Source organism: Anomaloglossus baeobatrachus, chromosome 6 (genome assembly GCF_048569485.1).
Source record: "Anomaloglossus baeobatrachus isolate aAnoBae1 chromosome 6, aAnoBae1.hap1, whole genome shotgun sequence".
NCBI classification, from domain to species: Eukaryota; Metazoa; Chordata; class Amphibia; order Anura; family Aromobatidae; genus Anomaloglossus; species Anomaloglossus baeobatrachus.
In genome coordinates, this window is record NC_134358.1 from 252,819,498 (window position 1) to 252,840,686 (window position 21,189).

General features: G+C 46.0%; 1 protein-coding gene across 2 annotated transcripts; it reads left to right on the top strand.

Moving 5' to 3' along the window:
- The first annotated feature begins 5,983 nt into the window (after nt 1–5,983).
- Nucleotides 5,984–19,951, top strand: LOC142243169 (tubulin beta-2B chain). 2 transcript variants are annotated; one of them, XM_075314805.1, is made up of 4 exons: nt 5,987–6,307; nt 7,579–7,687; nt 7,775–7,885; nt 18,634–19,951. In XM_075314805.1, exons 1-4 carry the CDS (start codon nt 6,251–6,253, stop codon nt 19,692–19,694), a joined length of 1,338 nt encoding a protein of 445 aa, XP_075170920.1. In that variant the 5' UTR covers nt 5,987–6,250; the 3' UTR covers nt 19,695–19,951. The 2 variants fall into 2 exon arrangements, with proteins under 2 accessions (XP_075170921.1, XP_075170920.1); XM_075314806.1 differs by having other exon boundaries at nt 5,984–6,307; nt 7,579–7,885.
- The last annotated feature ends 1,238 nt before the right edge of the window (nt 19,952–21,189 follow it).

The window sequence follows — 21,189 nt, forward strand, 5'->3', positions numbered from 1 at the left end:
ATCACCTGAGGGGACCAACGTCTATGGAGTCTATTCTACCATCTCCTGAGGGGACACAGGGCTATGGAGTCTATTCTACCATCACCTGAGGGGACACACGGCTATGGAGTCTATTCTACCATCACCTGAGGCGACACACGTCTATGGAGTCTATTCTACCATCACCTGAGGGGACACACGTCTATGGAGTCTATTCTACCATCACCTGAGGGGACACACGTCTATGGAGTCTATTCTACCATCACCTGAGGGGACACACGGCTATGGAATCTATTCTACCATCACCTGAGGGGACCAACGTCTATGGAGTCTATTCTACCATCTCCTGAGGGGACACAGGGCTATGGAGTCTATTCTACCATCACCTGAGGGGACACACGGCTATGGAGTCTATTCTACCATCACCTGAGGCGACACACGTCTATGGAGTCTATTCTACCATCACCTGAGGGGACACACGTCTATGGAGTCTATTCTACCATCACCTGAGGGGACACACGTCTATGGAGTCTATTCTACCATCACCTGAGGGGACACACGTCTATGGAGTCTATTCTACCATCACCTGAGGGGACCAACGTCTATGGAGTCTATTCTACCATCACCTGAGGGGACACACGGCTATGGAGTCTATTCTACCATCACCTGAGGGGACACACGGCTATGGAGTCTATTCTACCATCACCTGAGGGGACACACCGCTATGGAGTCTATTCTACCATCACCTGAGGGGACACACCGCTATGGAGTCTATTCTACCATCACCTGAGGGGACACACGTCTATGGAGTCTATTCTACCATCACCTGAGGGGACACACGTCTATGGAGTCTATTCTACCATCACCTGAGGGGACACACGTCTATGGAGTCTATTCTACCATCACCTGAGGGGACACACGTCTATGGAGTCTATTCTACCATCACCTGAGGGGACAAACGTCTATGGAGTCTATTCTACCATCACCTGAGGGGGCACACGGCTATGGAGTCTATTCTACCATCACCTGAGGGGACACACGTCTATGGAGTCTATTCTACCCTCACCTGAGGGAGAACACGTCTATGGAGTCTATTCTACCATCACCTGAGGGGACCCACGTCTATGGAGTCTATTCTACCATCACCTGAGGAGACACACGTCTATGGAGTCTATTCTACCCTCACCTGAGGGGGCACGCGGCTATGGAGTCTATTCTACCATCACCTGAGGGGACACACGTCTATGGAGTCTATTCTACCATCACCTGAGGGGACACACGTCTATGGAGTCTATTCTACCATCACCTGAGGGGACACACGTCTATGGAGTCTATTCTACCATCACCTGAGGGGACCAACGTCTATGGAGTCTATTCTACCATCACCTGAGGGGACACACGGCTATGGAGTCTATTCTACCATCACCTGAGGGGACACACGTCTATGGAGTCTATTCTACCATCACCTGAGGGGACACACGTCTATGGAGTCTATTCTACCATCACCTGAGGGGACACACGTCTATGGAGTCTATTCTACCATCACCTGAGGGGACCAACGTCTATGGAGTCTATTCTACCATCACCTGAGGGGACACACGGCTATGGAGTCTATTCTACCATCACCTGAGGGGACACACGGCTATGGAGTCTATTCTACCATCACCTGAGGGGACACACCGCTATGGAGTCTATTCTACCATCACCTGAGGGGACACACCGCTATGGAGTCTATTCTACCATCACCTGAGGGGACACACGTCTATGGAGTCTATTCTACCATCACCTGAGGGGACACACGTCTATGGAGTCTATTCTACCATCACCTGAGGGGACACACGTCTATGGAGTCTATTCTACCATCACCTGAGGGGACACACGTCTATGGAGTCTATTCTACCATCACCTGAGGGGACAAACGTCTATGGAGTCTATTCTACCATCACCTGAGGGGGCACACGGCTATGGAGTCTATTCTACCATCACCTGAGGGGACACACGTCTATGGAGTCTATTCTACCCTCACCTGAGGGAGAACACGTCTATGGAGTCTATTCTACCATCACCTGAGGGGACCCACGTCTATGGAGTCTATTCTACCATCACCTGAGGAGACACACGTCTATGGAGTCTATTCTACCCTCACCTGAGGGGGCACGCGGCTATGGAGTCTATTCTACCATCACCTGAGGGGACACACGTCTATGGAGTCTATTCTACCATCACCTGAGGGGACACACGTCTATGGAGTCTATTCTACCATCACCTGAGGGGACACACGTCTATGGAGTCTATTCTACCATCACCTGAGGGGACCAACGTCTATGGAGTCTATTCTACCATCACCTGAGGGGACACACGGCTATGGAGTCTATTCTACCATCACCTGAGGGGACACACGGCTATGGAGTCTATTCTACCATCACCTGAGGGGACACACCGCTATGGAGTCTATTCTACCATCACCTGAGGGGACACACGTCTATGGAGTCTATTCTACCATCACCTGAGGGGACACACGTCTATGGAGTCTATTCTACCATCACCTGAGGGGACACACGTCTATGGAGTCTATTCTACCATCACCTGAGGGGACAAACGTCTATGGAGTCTATTCTACCATCACCTGAGTGGACACACGTCTATGGAGTCTATTCTACCATCACCTGAGGGGGCACACGGCTATGGAGTCTATTCTACCATCACCTGAGGGGACACACGTCTATGGAGTCTATTCTACCATCACCTGAGTGGACACACGTCTATGGAGTCTATTCTACCATCACCTGAGGGGGCACACGGCTATGGAGTCTATTCTACCATCACCTGAGGGGACACACGTCTATGGAGTCTATTCTACCATGACCCGAGGGGACACACGTCTATGGAGTCTATTCTACCATCACCTGAGGGGGCACACGTCTATGGAGTCTATTCTACCCTCACCTGAGGGAGAACACGTCTATGGAGTCTATTCTACCATCACCTGAGGGGACCCACGTCTATGGAGTCTATTCTACCCTCACCTGAGGGAGAACACGTCTATGGAGTCTATTCTACCATCACCTGAGGGGACCCACGTCTATGGAGTCTATTCTACCATCACCTGAGGGGACCCACGTCTATGGAGTCTATTCTACCATCACCTGAGGAGACACACGTCTATGGAGTCTATTCTACCCTCACCTGAGGGGGCACGCGGCTATGGAGTCTATTCTACCATCACCTGAGGGGACCCACGTCTATGGAGTCTATTCTACCATCACCTGAGGGGACCCACGTCTATGGAGTCTATTCTACCATCACCTGAGGGGACCCACGTCTATGGAGTCTATTCTACCATCACCTGAGGGGACACACATCTATGGAGTCTATTCTACCATCACCTGAGGGGACCCACGTCTATGGAGTCTATTCTACCATCACCTGAGGGGACCCACGTCTATGGAGTCTATTCTACCATCACCTGAGGGGACCCACGTCTATGGAGTCCATTCTACCATCACCTGAGGGGACACACGTCTATGGAGTCCATTCTACCATCACCTGAGGAGACACACGTCTATGGAGTCTATTCTACCCTCACCTGAGGGGACACACGTCTATGGAGTCTATTCTACCATCACCTGAGGGGACCCACGTCTATGGAGTCTATTCTACCATCACCTGAGGGGACCCACGTCTATGGAGTCTATTCTACCATCACCTGAGGGGACACACGTGTATGGAGTCTATTCTACCATCACCTGAGGGGACCAACGTCTATGGAGTCTATTCTACCATCACCTGAGGGGACACACGTCTATGGAGTCTATTCTACCATCACCTGAGGGGACCCACGTCTATGGAGTCTATTCTACCATCACCTGAGGGGACACACGTCTATGGAGTCTATTCTACCATCACCTGAGGAGACACACGTCTATGGAGTCTATTCTACCATCACCTGAGGAGACACACGTCTATGGAGTCTATTCTACCCTCACCTGAGGGGGCACGCGGCTATGGAGTCTATTCTACCATCACCTGAGGGGACCCACGTCTATGGAGTCTATTCTACCATCACCTGAGGGGACCCACGTCTATGGAGTCTATTCTACCATCACCTGAGGGGACCCACATCTATGGAGTCTATTCTACCATCACCTGAGGGGACACACGTCTATGGAGTCTATTCTACCATCACCTGAGGGGACCCACGTCTATGGAGTCTATTCTACCATCACCTGAGGGGACCCACGTCTATGGAGTCTATTCTACCATCACCTGAGGGGACCCACGTCTATGGAGTCCATTCTACCATCACCTGAGGGGACACACGTCTATGGAGTCTATTCTACCATCACCTGAGGAGACACACGTCTATGGAGTCTATTCTACCCTCACCTGAGGGGACACACGTCTATGGAGTCTATTCTACCATCACCTGAGGGGACACACGTCTATGGAGTCTATTCTACCATCACCTGAGGGGACACACGTCTATGGAGTCTATTCTACCATCACCTGAGGGGACCAACGTCTATGGAGTCTATTCTACCATCACCTGAGGGGACACACGTCTATGGAGTCTATTCTTCCATCACCTGAGGGGACCAACGTCTATGGAGTCTATTCTACCATCACCTGAGGGGACACACGTCTATGGAGTCTATTCTACCATCACCTGAGGGGACCCACGTCTATGGAGTCTATTCTACCATCACCTGAGGGGACACACGTCTATGGAGTCTATTCTACCATCACCTGAGGAGACACACGTCTATGGAGTCTATTCTACCATCACCTGAGGAGACACATGTCTATGGAGTCTATTCTACCCTCACCTGAGGGGGCACGCGGCTATGGAGTCTATTCTACCATCACCTGAGGGGACCCACGTCTATGGAGTCTATTCTACCATCACCTGAGGGGACACACGTCTATGGAGTCTATTCTACCATCACCTGAGGGGACCCACATCTATGGAGTCTATTCTACCATCACCTGAGGGGACACACGTCTATGGAGTCTATTCTACCATCACCTGAGGGGACCCACGTCTATGGAGTCTATTCTACCATCACCTGAGGGGACCCACGTCTATGGAGTCTATTCTACCATCACCTGAGGGGACCCACGTCTATGGAGTCCATTCTACCATCACCTGAGGGGACACACGTCTATGGAGTCTATTCTACCATCACCTGAGGAGACACACGTCTATGGAGTCTATTCTACCCTCACCTGAGGGGACACACGTCTATGGAGTCTATTCTACCATCACCTGAGGGGACACACGTCTATGGAGTCTATTCTACCATCACCTGAGGGGACCAACGTCTATGGAGTCTATTCTACCATCACCTGAGGGGACACACGTCTATGGAGTCTATTCTACCATCACCTGAGGGGACCCACGTCTATGGAGTCTATTCTACCATCACCTGAGGGGACACACGTCTATGGAGTCTATTCTACCATCACCTGAGGAGACACATGTCTATGGAGTCTATTCTACCCTCACCTGAGGGGGCACGCGGCTATGGAGTCTATTCTACCATCACCTGAGGGGACACACGTCTATGGAGTCTATTCTACCATCACCTGAGGGGACACACGGCTATGGAGTCATCTCTGGCACATGTCCTAAAACAGCCCACCCCAGAGAGCTGCTGCACATTGCTCTGTATCAGTGATATCTGCAGCCTCCCCCTTCTGCTCATTATACAGAGCAGGGTGGGAATAGTGGGGGATGGGATGAGGGGCTCACAGCATTGCTTAGATATTGATATTACTCATGTCTGAAGCTGTGAGACCAGCCATGCAGGACAATGTTATACCACCACTCAGTCCCAGCACAGATCTCCAGACTCCCCCTTTTTCTTTTTTGATGGGGAGACAATGCAGACCCTTACCACCCAAACCCAGTCCTGTCATTGGCTCCATCCTTTCCTTGTAAGCCCTCCTTTTGCCCCATCCCCATTACATCATCCAGACCAGTGCAGTGCAAGTGAATGGGAGAGATGGTGGAGTCCTCAGGAGAGTAGAGGGAGGGTGCATCCTCCTCCCTGCCCTGTATATAGATCAGTGCGAAGAAAGCAGTCTCGCCCCAGACACCTCCAGAGGAGCAAGGCAGGAGCAAGGCAGGAGCAAGGCAGGAGCAAGGCAGGAGCAAGGCAGGAGCAAGGCAGGAGCAAGGCAGGAGCAAGGCAGGAGCAAGGCAGGAGCAAGGCAGGAGCAAGGCAGGAGCAAGGCAGGAGCAGAGGCTGACCCCAGCACAGCAGTCACCATGCGTGAGATCGTGCACCTCCAGGCCGGCCAGTGCGGCAACCAGATCGGAGCTAAGGTAAGAGCGATGGCAGGTGCGTGTGGCCATTTACTATGGGAGGGGCTGACTAGATGGGGGTTTTCTATGATAACTGCAAGGTTGTCCACAATGAGGAGGCACTGGGTGGGGTCCTCAGACAGACACCTTCATCACTAGTTGTGGGGGGAGGTGTGAGCCAGGTCTTTGTGCTAGGAACTGAATTGAGCTTTCCCAAAGGTTGTCCTGGCAACGCAATGTGCCAGCTTTCATTGTATCCTATGTATGGTGATAGTGTCACCGGCAGCAACATTATATACAAATGTATCAAAATCACCAGGAACAATAAAGACTCAATGAACGTAGAGATTCTTCTCCCTGAGATGTCTGATCTTTAGCAATCTGCAATGTGGAGATGAGATGCCTGATTGTAGACATCAGTGCTGGGAGATGAGATGTCTGACCGTAGAGATCGGTGCTGTGAGATGAGATGTCTGACCGTAGAGATCGGTGCTGTGAGATGAGATGTCCGATCGTAGCGATCGGTGCTGTGAGATGAGATGTCTGACTGTAGAGATCGGTGCTGTGAGATGAGATGTCCGATCGTAGCGATCGGTGCTGTGAGATGAGATGTCCGATCGTAGCGATCGGTGCTGTGAGATGAGATGTCTGACCGTAGAGATCGGTGCTGTGAGATGAGATGTCCGATCGGTGCTGTGAGATGAGATGTCCGATCGTCGCGATCGGTGCTGTGAGATGAGATGTCCGATCGTAGCGATCGGTGCTGTGAGATGAGATGTCCGATCGGTGCTGTGAGATGAGATGTCTGACCATAGAGATCGGTACGGTGAGATGAGATTTCTCGACCTGGTAATCCCTACAATAGCAATGTGCAGGATCGTCTTACTGGGGTTTGATTGGCCATTCTTTTTCTTCAGATAGAATTGTGTGTAAATGGTCTCCTCGGATCACTGTGACATGATGACAATCCTGCTCTGTAATGCGAGCCTGTCATGTGCTCTGCAGACTATTGCACAGGGTGTGGTCAGTCACAGCTGCTCATCCATCATGTCTCTGATTATACAGTTATATATGTAGTATTGACCTCTCACGCCAGAGATTAGGAAGTAACGTGTAATAGCAGTGGATACATGGGTGACTGCTCTTTGTCTTCTTTACAGCGGCAGTTGGATTTTGCTGCTGCTTTTTACATTTCCCTTTCCTCATGATTCAGTCCATCGGTTACATCTAATGTTATTATTTACTGTTGATATAAAGGTAAATATTAAATCTGATTCTTTTCTTCTTCCCAGTTTTGGGAGGTCATCAGTGATGAACACGGTATTGATCCGACCGGCAGTTACCATGGAGACAGTGACCTGCAGCTGGAGAGGATCAATGTCTACTACAACGAGGCCTCCGGTAACGAGTCTACTTCTGCTAGAGATGGAGCCATTACCTCAATGCTTTCATCCATCGAGATTAAACTCATTTCTATTCTATCCACAGGAAATAAATACGTCCCCCGCGCAATCTTGGTGGATCTGGAACCTGGCACAATGGACTCCGTGCGCTCGGGACCATTTGGGCAGATTTTTAGACCTGACAACTTTGTATTTGGTTAGTATTTCTGTTATCGGAGAAGCCCTTCTGTGAGCACCAAAGTAGAAATAGAAATTCACATTATTTCACATCAAGTGCAGTAGTTAAAAACGAGTTAATCGCAAATTCACATTCACATAGTACTTCATTACTTAAAGGGAATATGTCACCAGGTTCTTGCTCCCCCATCAGAGAGCAGCATAATGTAGGGGCAGAGATCCTGATTCCAGAGGTGTGTCACTCAGCAGTTTTCTGTTATCAGTTATACAGAGCTCATGTATATTCTGGACTACATGGCAGCATGATAATGATAATTTACTGCTCATTTAAACACTGATTTTATCAAAACTACACTAAGCAGCCCAGTAAGTGACACATCTCTGGAATCAGGATCTCTGCCCCTACATTATGCTGCTCTCAGATTGGGTGTCAAAACCTGGTGACAGATTCCCTTTAAGAATCCAATATAGTTCTGTGATCTAGGAAGGTGTTTCTGCTCTACTAATAAATATTATAGCACCAAAGTCTTTATGCGTAACATGACTCTAGTACAGACACCCAGATATCCAGACAATGAAGAGAATATATCAAGCTTTTTACTGCAAAAACACAAAAACTGTCTTTTAGGAGCCCATATTTATTTTAATTTAGAAACTTCCACTCTGTCTATCAGGAGAGTGTGACTGAATTGAAAGGGACGTGACTAAACATGTGACAATATGCTGCAAAAAATTACAACATTTCAATGCAAATTTCTGGCACAAAGTAAATTAAAACAGATCAGATAGTCTAAACAATGCTAAATTTCTCAAACCTGATATGTCTTGTGCTTTTTAAATGTAATCTGTCAGCAGGTTTTTGCTATGGAGTCTGAGAACACAAGATATAGGGGCAGAGAGACTGATTCCATCGGTGTGCCATGTACTGGACTGCTTGCTGTAGTTTTGATAGAATCCCTGCTTTCTTTAGTGCTGACCCCGGAATAACCACGCCCGATTGGCAACTTCCTGTGAACACTGTACATTGTTATCCAGCTGCCAATCAGTAGTGGGGCAGGGTTACACAGATTAGCTGGACTGCCTGACAGGAGACAACTAGTCTGCAGTGATAATCTGATTGTTTCAACACTGATTGTATTGAAACTACAGCAAGCTGGTGAGCAAGTGACATCCCTGGAATCAAGCTCTTTGCCTCAACATTATGTTGCTCTCAAATTATTAAATGTCAAAAACCTACCTGACAAATTCCCTTTAAGACTGTCTAGTTTGTCTGCCTGATCTAAGAATTAGACAGTATTGATAAATATGCCACATTATCTTTTATTTCACATTATCCGCTTGATACAAATGCCAAATCTTAATTTGAAAACTTAATTGTGCCACTACCTGCTTTTTTCAAAGCATTACATGCGCACGCTGTAGTCTTGTTATCACAAAAAAATTGGAGACATCAAAACTGCACCTTGTCCTAGAGAGCCTGGAAATGTAAAAACAAACGCTTGTAATGATGCTGCGTTTTTGGTGCGTTTTGGTCAATTCTGATTTTAATGTGTTGTTTTGTGAAAAATAGTGATGGGCAGACTGGACTGTGAAGTCTGACCCTCGTGGGTTCAAAGGCAGCCGGAACAGGCACTCTGGAAATAAAATAAAAATAAATTAAAAAAAATAAAAAGAGAGCGTGCTATACTTACCTCCCTGGCGTGGCTGTAAGTGCTCCCATGGCCGCTCATTCTTCTTCTTCAAGGGCCACTTATTAGGCTCATACATATTCGCTGCTTCCCCATCCACTGGCGTCTATGATTGGTTGCAGTCAGACAGCGCCCCCCCAGCCTGTATGACTGCCTGTCTGAGGCTTCCAATCACAAAACCAGACTGCGGGCCTGTAGCGTGCAGTAAAAGTAAATAAATTGGTATAGGGTCCTCCAATATTATGATACCCAGCACAGATAAAGCCTATGGCTACAGCACCTAGCCGTGCACTTAGTTTGGCTGTGTATTAAACTAAAAGGAACCGAATGTGGCTTTTTTTTTTTTTTTAGTTAATTTAGATAAATAATTTAAAAACACAGTGTGCATTCCCCCCCCAATTTTGATGCCCAACAGCTGGGGGCTGGTATTCTCAGGCTGGGGAGACACATAGTTATTGGGAGCCCACAGCCTAAAATTAGCAGCCTGCAGCCGCCCAGAATTGTCACATCCTTTAGATGCGACAATCCTAGCACTTTACCTGGCTCTTCCTGATTGCTCTAGTGCGGTGGCAATTGGGGTAATAAGGAGTTAATGGCAGCCCACAGCTGCCATTATGCCCTAGATTAGTAATGGGGATGGTCTGAGATCCTCCATTACTAATATGTAAGTGAAAAGAAATAAACACAAACATGAAAAAAATACTTTAGTTGGAATAAAAGACAAAAAATTCCACTATCTTTCACCACTTTATAAACCCCCAAAACACTCTTGCAAGTCCAACGTATCCCACACAAGGTTCCATGACGATTAGAGCTCTGCTACATCTGATCTGAATTCACAACTAACGGCCATAGAACATGACCACACGCTGTGAGGTTCAGGTAGAGGCTGAGTGAGCCCCGCGATGACGTCACTCAGGTTAGCTTTTGGTTCCCACGATCCTCCACCTGTGATCAAAGATAACCTGACCTCAGGGAACCTTGATGAACTCAGGTGAGGTCACAGAAGTCACCTGAGGTCAAGTTACCTGTAGTCACAGCTGGAGGACAGTGGGAACCTTCAGCTCTGCCTGAACCTCACAGCAAGCGGTCATGTTCTATTGCCGCTCAGTGTAAATTCAGATGTAGCAGTGCTTGAATCATTGTGGGACCTCGTGTGGATTACGTTGGACCTGCAGGGGTGCTTTGGAGGTTAATAAAGTGGTGAAAGCGGGTGTTTTTATTGTCTTTCATTCCAAAGGATTTTTTCGGTGTTTGTGTTTATTTCTTTTCACTTACAAATTAGTGATTGCGGGGTCTCATAGACGCCTACCCATCATTAATCCAGGACTTAGTGGTAGCTGTGAGCTGCGATTAACCCCTTATTATATCGATTGCCACCGCACCAGGGCAATCGGAAAGAGCTGGGTGTAAAGTTCTGGGACTGTCACATTTAATGGATGCGGCAATCCTGGGCTGCTGCAGACTGCTATTTTTGGTTGGGGGACTCCCAATAACCATGAGGCTCCCCAGCCTGAGAATACCAGCCATCAGCTGTCTGGCTTTATCTTGGCTGGGTATCAAAATTGGGGGGACCGCACACCTTTTTTTAAAAAAAAAAAAAAAAAATCCGCATGCAGTTCTTCCTATTTTAATACACAGCCAAAATAAGGCATGGCTGGGGGCTACAGCCTGTAGCCGTATGCTTTATCTGTGCTGTGTATCATAATATGGGGGGACCCTACGCCAATTTTTTAATTTATTTTACTGTACGATAGACCCTCAGACCGGGTTTGTGATTGGAAGCGTCAGACATCCTGTCACTCAGTATGACTGCAACCAATCACAGATGCCGGTGGGCAGAGAAAGCAGTGCATATTCATTAAAGGTAATGAGAGGCCTAGGAAGTGAATGAGTGTCCACGGGAGCAGTGTGACAGCCGCCCCTGTAAATCAAAAGTATGATGCGCTTGCTCCTACTTCTTTGCGCCGGATTCTAGTCCCCATAGATTATATGGGGACGAGCATCCAACCAGATACCCGGGATCAATCCTCCGCCGACCCTGAGTCGGAGGGGGATTGATTTGCGATACATCCCATCACTATTGAGAAACGCAGGGACAAAACGCAAAAAGATAGAACATGCTGCAGTTTATTTGTCTGAAGTTTGTGACAAACTGCAGACAAAAAAACTGCAACGTGCGCACAACAAATCTGAATTCTCATATACTTTTCTGGGAAGTCAAAAATGAGAACTTTCTGACAAAACTGCACCAAAAAGCACTGCAAAAACACAGCATGCACATGTAGCCTAACCCGGTCCGGAATCAGCAAGTCCTGTATCTTGAACTGTGGCATGCTGGCCATCTCCGCACTCAAAAAAACTCATTGGAAACAGGTTTTTTTGTCATCTCAATACATGATCAAGCATTGCCCAGATAGTGTCTTTACATGGGAAACTCCTGGTGGCTGGTTCCCTTTAAAGTAAAGGTAGTGCCATACTGGCACTAGGATGGTTATTAAAATCATACCTTCAGTTTTCAGATTGGATATTTGTTTGCAGAATAAAATGTTCATAAAGGTCTAGAAATTGGTGCATTCTTTAATTGACATGTGAAACAAGGCGGGCCTTTGTGGGTCTGGTTCTCTGTGTAAATTCCTCCTGGCTTGCCCCTTTTCTTAATTTCAAGTTCGCACTGCACCACCATTACCACTGTTGGCAGCACATGCGCATTGCTAGTGTAATGAGGTCTTCATTAAAGGGAACCTGTCACCGGATTTGTCCCCTATAAGCTGTGGCCACCAACAGTAAGCCCTTATTACAGTATTCTAGAATGTTGTATATAAGACCCCAGGCCACTCTGTAGAACATAAAAAAAAATAATTTATTATACTCACCTGCGGGGCGGACGGGTCCGATGGGCATCGCTGGTCTCAGTCCGGTGCCTCGTATCTCCCATCACCGTCCTCCTACCCAGCTCTATGTCATCCACACAGAGGCCTATGATCTGCCCGTCTGAAGAAACCGGTTATTCGGATTATGTTGCCCTCCCTCAAAAGTGAACATGAATATTGCAGCAGTCTGTCACTCATGTACTAAAGTTAGGTTGTTTTGGTGAACTTGCTCCTTAGGGCCTCCATACTAGAGATGGGCTGACTTGCAGATAACCGGGACTGGCGGGTCCATCTTCTCATGTTTTTAAAATCCGGATCTGGTCCGGAATCCGGCCCCCCATATAAGTCTATGAAGATCAGAATCCGGAGATTAAAAATGTGGTGGAAGGGATAGGGGAATGGGAGCAAGCATGCTATACTTACCAAGGCTCTGGCATGGCTTTATGCTGCTCCCAGGTCTCGCATTCACTTGCTGGGCCGCTAATTACTGCTCATGCATATGCATTGCTTTCCTTGCCCACTAGCGCCTGTGATTGGTTGCAGTCAGACGTGCCCCCAGCCTGAATGGCAGTGTGTCAGCTGACTGCATCCAATCACAGGTGCCAGGACAGCTGGTGGGTGGGGTAAGCAGTGTAACTGAAGGAGCTTATACACTCTAGCATCTACCGTGAGCCTAGAATGTACGCGCCCACTCCAGTTAGTGGGCGTGACTCTCTTGGTTGGTGGGAGTCACCATGTTTCCTCTTGTCCACCATAATCATGCAAGGGAGGGCTATCTGTGGGTCTTACCCCTACACCCTTGCTTCTATTATAAACAACTCCATGCCCATATGGACTTAAAAAAAAAATGTTTATTCTGGCTGGAAAGATCGGATGCCATTTTGAACACGCTGCTATCATGTGATAGGGGGTATGTTAATGTGACATCATACCTGGAAGGAGCCCATACCCTCTAGCATCTACCGTCAGTATCGTGGTATAAAAATAAAAAACAATTGGTGCAGGGTCCCCCCGTATTCTGATACCCAGAACAGATAAAGCCCAGGCTGCAGCCCTAGGTCTGCGCTAACCTTGGCTGTGTATCAAAAGAAGAGGAATCGCATGCAACTTGGTCCCCCCCAATTTTGATACCCAACCAAGACAAAGCCCAACAGCTGGGGGCTGGTATTCTCAGACTGGGGAGACCCAGCCTAAAAATATCCGCCTCCAGCTGCCCGGAATTGTCACATCCATTAGATGCGACAAGCTCAGCGTTTTACCCAGCTCTTCCTGATTTCACTGATGCAGTGGCAGTTAGGAAAATGAGGGGTTAATAACAGCCCACAGATGCTACTAAGTTCTAGATTAGTGATGGCAGGCGTCTGACTCCTCATCACTTATCTGTAAGTGAAAGTACACAAACGCCGAAAATATCCTTTATTTGGAATATACTAGAAAAAAACACCCTCTTACACCACTTTATTAACCCTCTAAACATCCCTGCGGGTCCGAAGTAATCCACACAAGGTCCCATGACGATTCAGCTCTGCTATATCCAAGTCACAGCAAGTGGCCATAGAGCATGACTGCCCCCTGTAAGGCTATGTCCGCACGTTGCTTTTTACCTGCTTTTTTGCTGCTTTTTCAACTGCAGCGTTTAATGCCAAAATGGTTGTGTTCTGCTTTTCAAGTAAAGTCTATGGGAATTTGGGTTTCTTGTCCGCACTATGCAGTTCAAACTGCAGCCTTTTTGTTGCAGAACTTTGGTCAAAAACTCAGCTTTGCAGTGCAAAACCCAAATGGCAAAAACAATTGACATGTCAATTGTTTTTGCCATTTGGGTTTTGCACTGCAAAGCTGAGTTTTTGACCAAAGTTCTGCAACAAAAAGGCTGCAGTTTGAACTGCATAGTGCGGACAAGAAACCCAAATTCCCATAGACTTTGCTTGAAAAGCAGAACACAACCATTTTGGCATTAAACGCTGCAGTTGAAAAAGCAGCAAAAAAGCAGGTAAAAAGCAACGTGCGGACATAGCCTCAGTGCACAGAATGAATTCAGGTCATTTGCGGTCACAGCTGGAGGTGCCCACAGTCCTTCACCTGTGATCACAGGTATCCTGACCTCAGGTGACCTCACTTGAGGTGAGGTCACTGAGTTCAAAGACCTGCATCTCTTGGCAGAAAATCGCAATTTTTTTTGTCAAGAGATACAGATTTGGTGATGAAATTTTTATACCATATTCCTGCACCCAATGTACACCTCCTGGCAAAAAAAAGTGTTTTTTTGCCCCAGGTTTCTGCTGCAGTTTTATACCAGGAGGTGCACATTTTGTGCTGAAATTGTCTACACCAGATTTTAGCAGCAAATTTGCACTTACTGGCAGAAACATTTTTTTTTTCCCCATTTTTGGGCCAAGGGATGCAAATTTGGCGATGACATTTTTACACCATATTCCTGCACGCAATCTACACCTCCTAACAAAAAACGTTTTGTGTTTTTTTGTTTGTTTTTTTTTGTTTTTGTTTTTTTTAAGCATTTTGTTGCCGCGGTTTTCTGCCAGGATGTGCACATTTGGTTCTGAAATCTTCTGTCTCAAATTTGCACTTCCTGGAAGAATTTTTTTTTTACTATGTTTGGGCCAAGGGTTGCAAATTTGGTGATGAAATTTTTACACCATATTCATGCTCCCAATCTACACCTCCTGGCAAACAAAATCCTTTATTTGGAGCCACGATCATCCATGTCGTCACTTAGGTAAGTTGCGGTCACAGCAGAAAGTTTCCCATGGACCTCCTTCCCTGATTGACATAACGGCTGGCCGGCACTGTCACTGTTAAAGTGCTGGCGGGTTGCGGGACACGGCCCTGCACATTAACAGTGACAGTGCTGGCAGGTGGTGTGGGCTGCACTCCCCAAGCCCCGGCCGGCACTGCCAGTGTTAAAGGGCTGCCAGGGAGCGGGACAGGTGCCATACTTTAAGCCAGAGTGCATCAGGTCACCAGAGGTCATACCATGGGAACCTGGGTATGACCTCTGCAGAACTGAGTAACGTCGCTGCTGCCAGCCGGGTCCTTCTTGTCAGGAGAGATCAGACGTGTTTTTGGTCTCTCCAGGCTCGGATGTAGCAGAACCAGTAATGGGACCTTGTGTGGATTACATTGGCACTGCAGGGGTGTGTTGAGGTTAATAAAGTGGTGAAAGAAGGTGGTTTTTTGTATTTTATTCCAAATAAAGGATTTTTGTCTGTGTTTTGTGCTTGTTAACTTTCACTTACAGATTAGTTATGGGGGGTGTCATAGACACCTGCCATCACTAATCTAGGGCTTAGTAGCAGCTCTGGGCTGTTCTTAACCCCTCATTACCCCGATTGCCACCGCATCAGGGCCGGGTAAAGTGCCAAGCTTTTCGCTTCTAATGGATGCGACAATCTCGGGCAGCTATAGGTTGCTATTTTTAGGCTGGAGATCCTAATATCCATAGGCCTCCCCAGTCTGAGAATACCAGCCCCAGCTGTCAGGCTTTATCATGGCTGTGTATCGAAATTGAAGGGGGAGGCCCGCACGCCAGTTCTTTTAATTATTTATTTAAATAGTTAAAAAAAAAACCAAAAACGCCATATTCCTCTAATTTTGATACACAGGCAAGATGAGCGCATGGTTGTCACTACACCCTGTAGCCATGGCCTTTATCTGTGCTGGGTATCATAACACCCTACACCAATTGTTTTATTTATTTTTATACCATGATACTGACCTACAAAGACAGTTGCACTCCTTTCCCTGCCCCCCGGCTGTCCTGGCTCCTGTGAGTGGTTTCAGTCTGACACGGTCACATAGGCTGGGGGCACGTCCGACTGCAACCAAGCACAGGCTTCATTCTTATTTTCTTTATCCTTTTTATTTTTTTTTTTAATTTCTCGAGTGCCGGATCCAGATCAAACACCCAGAATCCCGGGTCCGGCACTCGGGCAACTTTGAAACCGCGTAGATCCAGACTTCTACAGTCTGGGTCCGCCCATCCTTACTCCATACACATTAAAGACACAAGAACCCATCAATTACAGTTAAATCAATGGTCCGATGTGTATGGGGCATCTTGACTATACGCTGGGTGGCATAAGGATTGGGTGTTTGGAATTTAATCACCTGATCCTTTTGTTGAGCATAAGCTGCTGTTAGAAAACTGTAGGAGTAGTTCTCTTATAGAAAACACAAGAGCGTTCCTGTGTATGGTGTGTGGGGGGAGTAAAGAGCGATTAGTCGTCAAACAGTGGCGAGATCAACAACTGTCTAATCCTTAATGTACACTGCCAGAAAATAGTTGTGATTATTCATGAGTTTCTACTCCCTTCTAATATTCCTTGGCAGAAACTGTAAATCTGTGGCTTTTGAAGCATCTGGAAAACACAGACTTGCATAGAGGCCTCATAAATATAAGACTCATTGGAGCAAATCCACTAAGCTCCATGCACCTGAATTCTGTCTTAATTTGCAGGGGAAAAAAAACAAAAACAGTTTTCCATACTTCGTAACTACACATTTTGTCAAGCTCGGTAAGGCCCCTTTTTCAGCTACATGTGACATCCATTTTTAACACGGATGCCCCCCATACATGTTATTCTATACTGTTACTCATATGGCGGTGTTTTAACACGGACTATGTGACCCCCTCATAGCCCCACACGCACACACAGACATGTCCGCTTTTTCTCCGGCAGCACAGATGTCACACGTTTCGCACAGTGTATTCACCTGTATCCAGCGCTGTTTTCTTCGGCTCTGTTGCCTCCCGCTTCTGACCCCCGTTAATTATATTCGTTGATTATTCACTGCACTGAGGACCTGGAAGCCAGAGCATTGCCGAGGACAGCATTGCGGGGACAGGTGAGTATTCAGCAAGCAAGCAGTGTGTGTGCAGTGACATTCAGGAGTTCCAATAGCGCTGCTGTAGCGGGGGTGACATCAGGATGTCATCAAAGTTCATTGGGAACTCCAATGATCTCCTCAATGTCACTGCACACACACTGCTTGCTTGCTGAATACTCACCCTTCACCGGGGATGCTGTCCTCGGCGATGCTATCCCTGCGATGCTCCAGCTTCCAGGTCCTCAGTGCAGTGAATAATCAATGAATATTATAAGCGGGGGTCAGAAGCGGGAGGCAGCAGAGACGAAGAAAACAGCGCTGGATACAGGTGAATATAGAAAATATTTTTATTTCAAAGACGTGTTTTCTGCGGTACATGTCACACTGATGTCACGCATGCAAACACAGATGTCACATGTGTGACACATGCATGACTATACTGATGCATGTGGCTTGTACTTGATTAAACAAGGATGTCTGAAAGGGGCCTATGGTAGCATGAAACACCGGAAAAATGTTCAGGGAAAGGTGCATGGCCCAAATTGCGATCCTGTGTGTAGGAACTGCTCCTCAACTAGCAAACTTTGCCAGCTTATTGATGATGTACACTTAAAGGGATATTCCTATCTCTAAAATCCTATCCCAATAAGTAGTAGGTGTAGTAATATTAGCAAATACCTCCAATTAGAAATGTAGTATAGTTCTCCTGAAAAGCTATGTCACTTATCTCATGAGCAGGGCATTGCAGGACTTAAGTATCCATGGTTATGACCATGAGCAACTAAACTAACTGTGACTATATGCCTGGTCATAACCATGGATACATAAGGTCCTGCAATGCCCTGAAGATTAGGTAAGTGACATGGTAAATCAGGAAAACTATACCAGGTTTCTAATTAGAGGTATTTGCTAACATTATTATTCTTACACCTACCACATATTAGGATAATATCTTGTAGTTGGGAATAACCCTTTAAGACTAGACAGTATTGATTCAGGAGATTTACAAGTAACCTGAGCCATTTTGGTAAACTTATTGCATTTAGGCTATGGATGATTGTTAGCCTTAGTAAAATCAGCCTTAAAAGATGTGAGCCAATGGTGGGTTCGAATCCTAGCAAAGTAAAACAGGATTTAAAAAGAGCTTTTCTGTGATATGATCCAATCCTGTTTTGGCTCAAAAGACACATCTCTTATCTGGACTGTTCATAGTGGTGTGACTGACGGCTTATCCCAAAACTTTAATAAACTGCATAGCAGATCTTGTTAGGCTTAATTTACTGAAAACTGTCTAACACGCTAGTTAGTGTCCACTCTATTTAAACTGATGATGTAGTTTATATATTTTTTTTGCCTTTCAGGTCAGAGTGGTGCTGGAAACAACTGGGCTAAAGGTCATTATACGGAGGGAGCAGAACTGGTAGATTCAGTTCTAGATGTGGTGAGAAAAGAATCTGAAAGCTGTGACTGCCTGCAGGGTTTTCAGTTGACCCATTCCTTAGGTGGTGGTACTGGTTCTGGAATGGGTACACTGCTCATCAGCAAGATCAGGGAAGAGTACCCTGACCGAATCATGAATACATTTAGTGTGATGCCATCACCCAAAGTCTCAGACACTGTAGTTGAACCATACAATGCCACTCTTTCTGTTCATCAGTTGGTGGAAAACACAGATGAAACCTACTGCATAGACAATGAAGCTCTTTATGACATCTGCTTCCGCACTTTAAAGCTAACAACACCAACATACGGTGACCTCAATCATTTGGTATCTGCAACCATGAGTGGGGTAACAACCTGCCTTCGTTTTCCAGGCCAGCTGAATGCAGATTTACGAAAACTGGCTGTCAACATGGTGCCTTTCCCACGACTGCACTTTTTTATGCCCGGGTTTGCTCCACTTACTAGCCGTGGCAGTCAGCAATACCGTGCTCTGACTGTGCCGGAACTGACACAACAAATGTTCGATTCCAAGAACATGATGGCAGCTTGCGATCCCCGTCACGGGCGTTACCTCACTGTCGCTGCTATCTTCCGAGGAAGAATGTCCATGAAGGAAGTCGATGAGCAGATGCTCAATGTCCAAAACAAGAACAGCAGCTACTTCGTAGAATGGATCCCCAACAATGTGAAGACCGCTGTGTGCGACATTCCACCACGAGGCCTCAAAATGTCTGCCACCTTTATTGGCAACAGCACTGCCATTCAAGAGCTATTCAAGAGAATCTCAGAGCAGTTTACAGCTATGTTTCGCCGAAAAGCCTTCTTGCATTGGTACACAGGTGAAGGAATGGATGAGATGGAATTTACTGAAGCTGAAAGCAACATGAATGACCTGGTATCAGAGTACCAACAATACCAAGATGCCACTGCTGATGAGCAAGGAGAATTTGAGGAGGAAGAAGGAGATGATGAAGCTTGAAGATAAGGCATTCTTAGAAAAATAAGGCAGTTTCTAAGTAGCAAGTATGAAGTCTACTGCAGAATTGTGTTCTAGCATGCGTTTTCCTTTGTATTGTCAGTGAAGTCAGGATCGCGTTTTGTTACTGTAACAATGTTGAAAATTGCTTAGGTTCTTCTAATTCATGAGAAGATCTGTACTAGAAGGATCTAGAAGCGATTGACAGCTCTTAGATGTTGTTTTGCACTGGAGATCATAAAAAGAATATTTGTCTGCTCTGTGTTGTCTGATTTCTTTTTTTTTTTTTTCTTTTTCTTTCTTAATACAGCATCTATCTATGTTGTTAAAACTTTAATACCTCTTTTCCAAAAAGCAGATAACATTTATGTTTTTATCTGCACATATAACATCTAGTTTCCTACTGTAAACCAGTAATTAAGTTATTTCTGTGTGGAAAGAGTCTCGTTGATACTCCTTGGGATCGTCATTCCTAACCTGCTCTTGTTATAGAACATTCATATACACTGGGTGCAGAATTATTAGGCAAATAAGTATTTTGATCACATGTAGTTTTTATACATGGTGTCCTACTCCAAGCTGTATAGGATTGAGAGCCAACTACCAATTAAGTAAATCAGATGATGTGCATCTCTGTAATGAGGAGGGGTGTGGTGTAATGACATCAACACCCTATATAAGGTGTGCTTAATTATTAGGCAACTTCCTTTCCTTTGGCAAAATGGGTCAGAAAAGAGATTTGATGGGCTCTGAAAAGTCCAAAATTGTGAGATGTCTTGCAGAGGGATGCAGCAGTCTTGAAATTGCCAAACTTGCAATTATAGAGACAGGTGGAAAGAGACAGACGGGCAAAGAGACAGATAGACAGACACAGAGATAGAGACAGACAGATGCAGAGATGGAGACAGACAGACTGATACAAATACAGACAGAGAGATAGAAACAGACAGACAGACAGACAGCGACACACATACAGAGGCTGGGAGAGAGACAGAGAGACAGTTACTATCCCGGGAATTTTTTTTTCTGTTCTCCATTATAATATGGAGTAAAAAGAATGGCTTCATTCAAAAGCACAACTTTTCCTGCAAAAGACAAGTCGTCATATGGCTATATTGATGGAAAAATAAAAAAAGTTATGGCTCTTGGGAGGAAAAAAAATTAAACAAAAAAAAAAATCGGAAAATCGCCAGGGGGATGAAGAGCTGTAACTTTATTTTTTGTATCGTCACATTATGAGCTGTAACTCATAATGTGACAGTACAAAAACAAATTCATTTTTGTAAAATATTGTTTTTAATGTGTAAAAGTAGCAAAGCATTAAAAAAAAAAAAGGTATATACGTAACCACACTGACCCAAATAATAAATGATCTCATCACTTTTACCGCACAGTGAACTGCATGCAAAAAGAAAATTAAAAACAAAAACTGAATTGCTGTTTTTTTATTCACTCTGCATCTGAAAAATCTGAAATAAAAAGCGATCAAAAAGTGTTT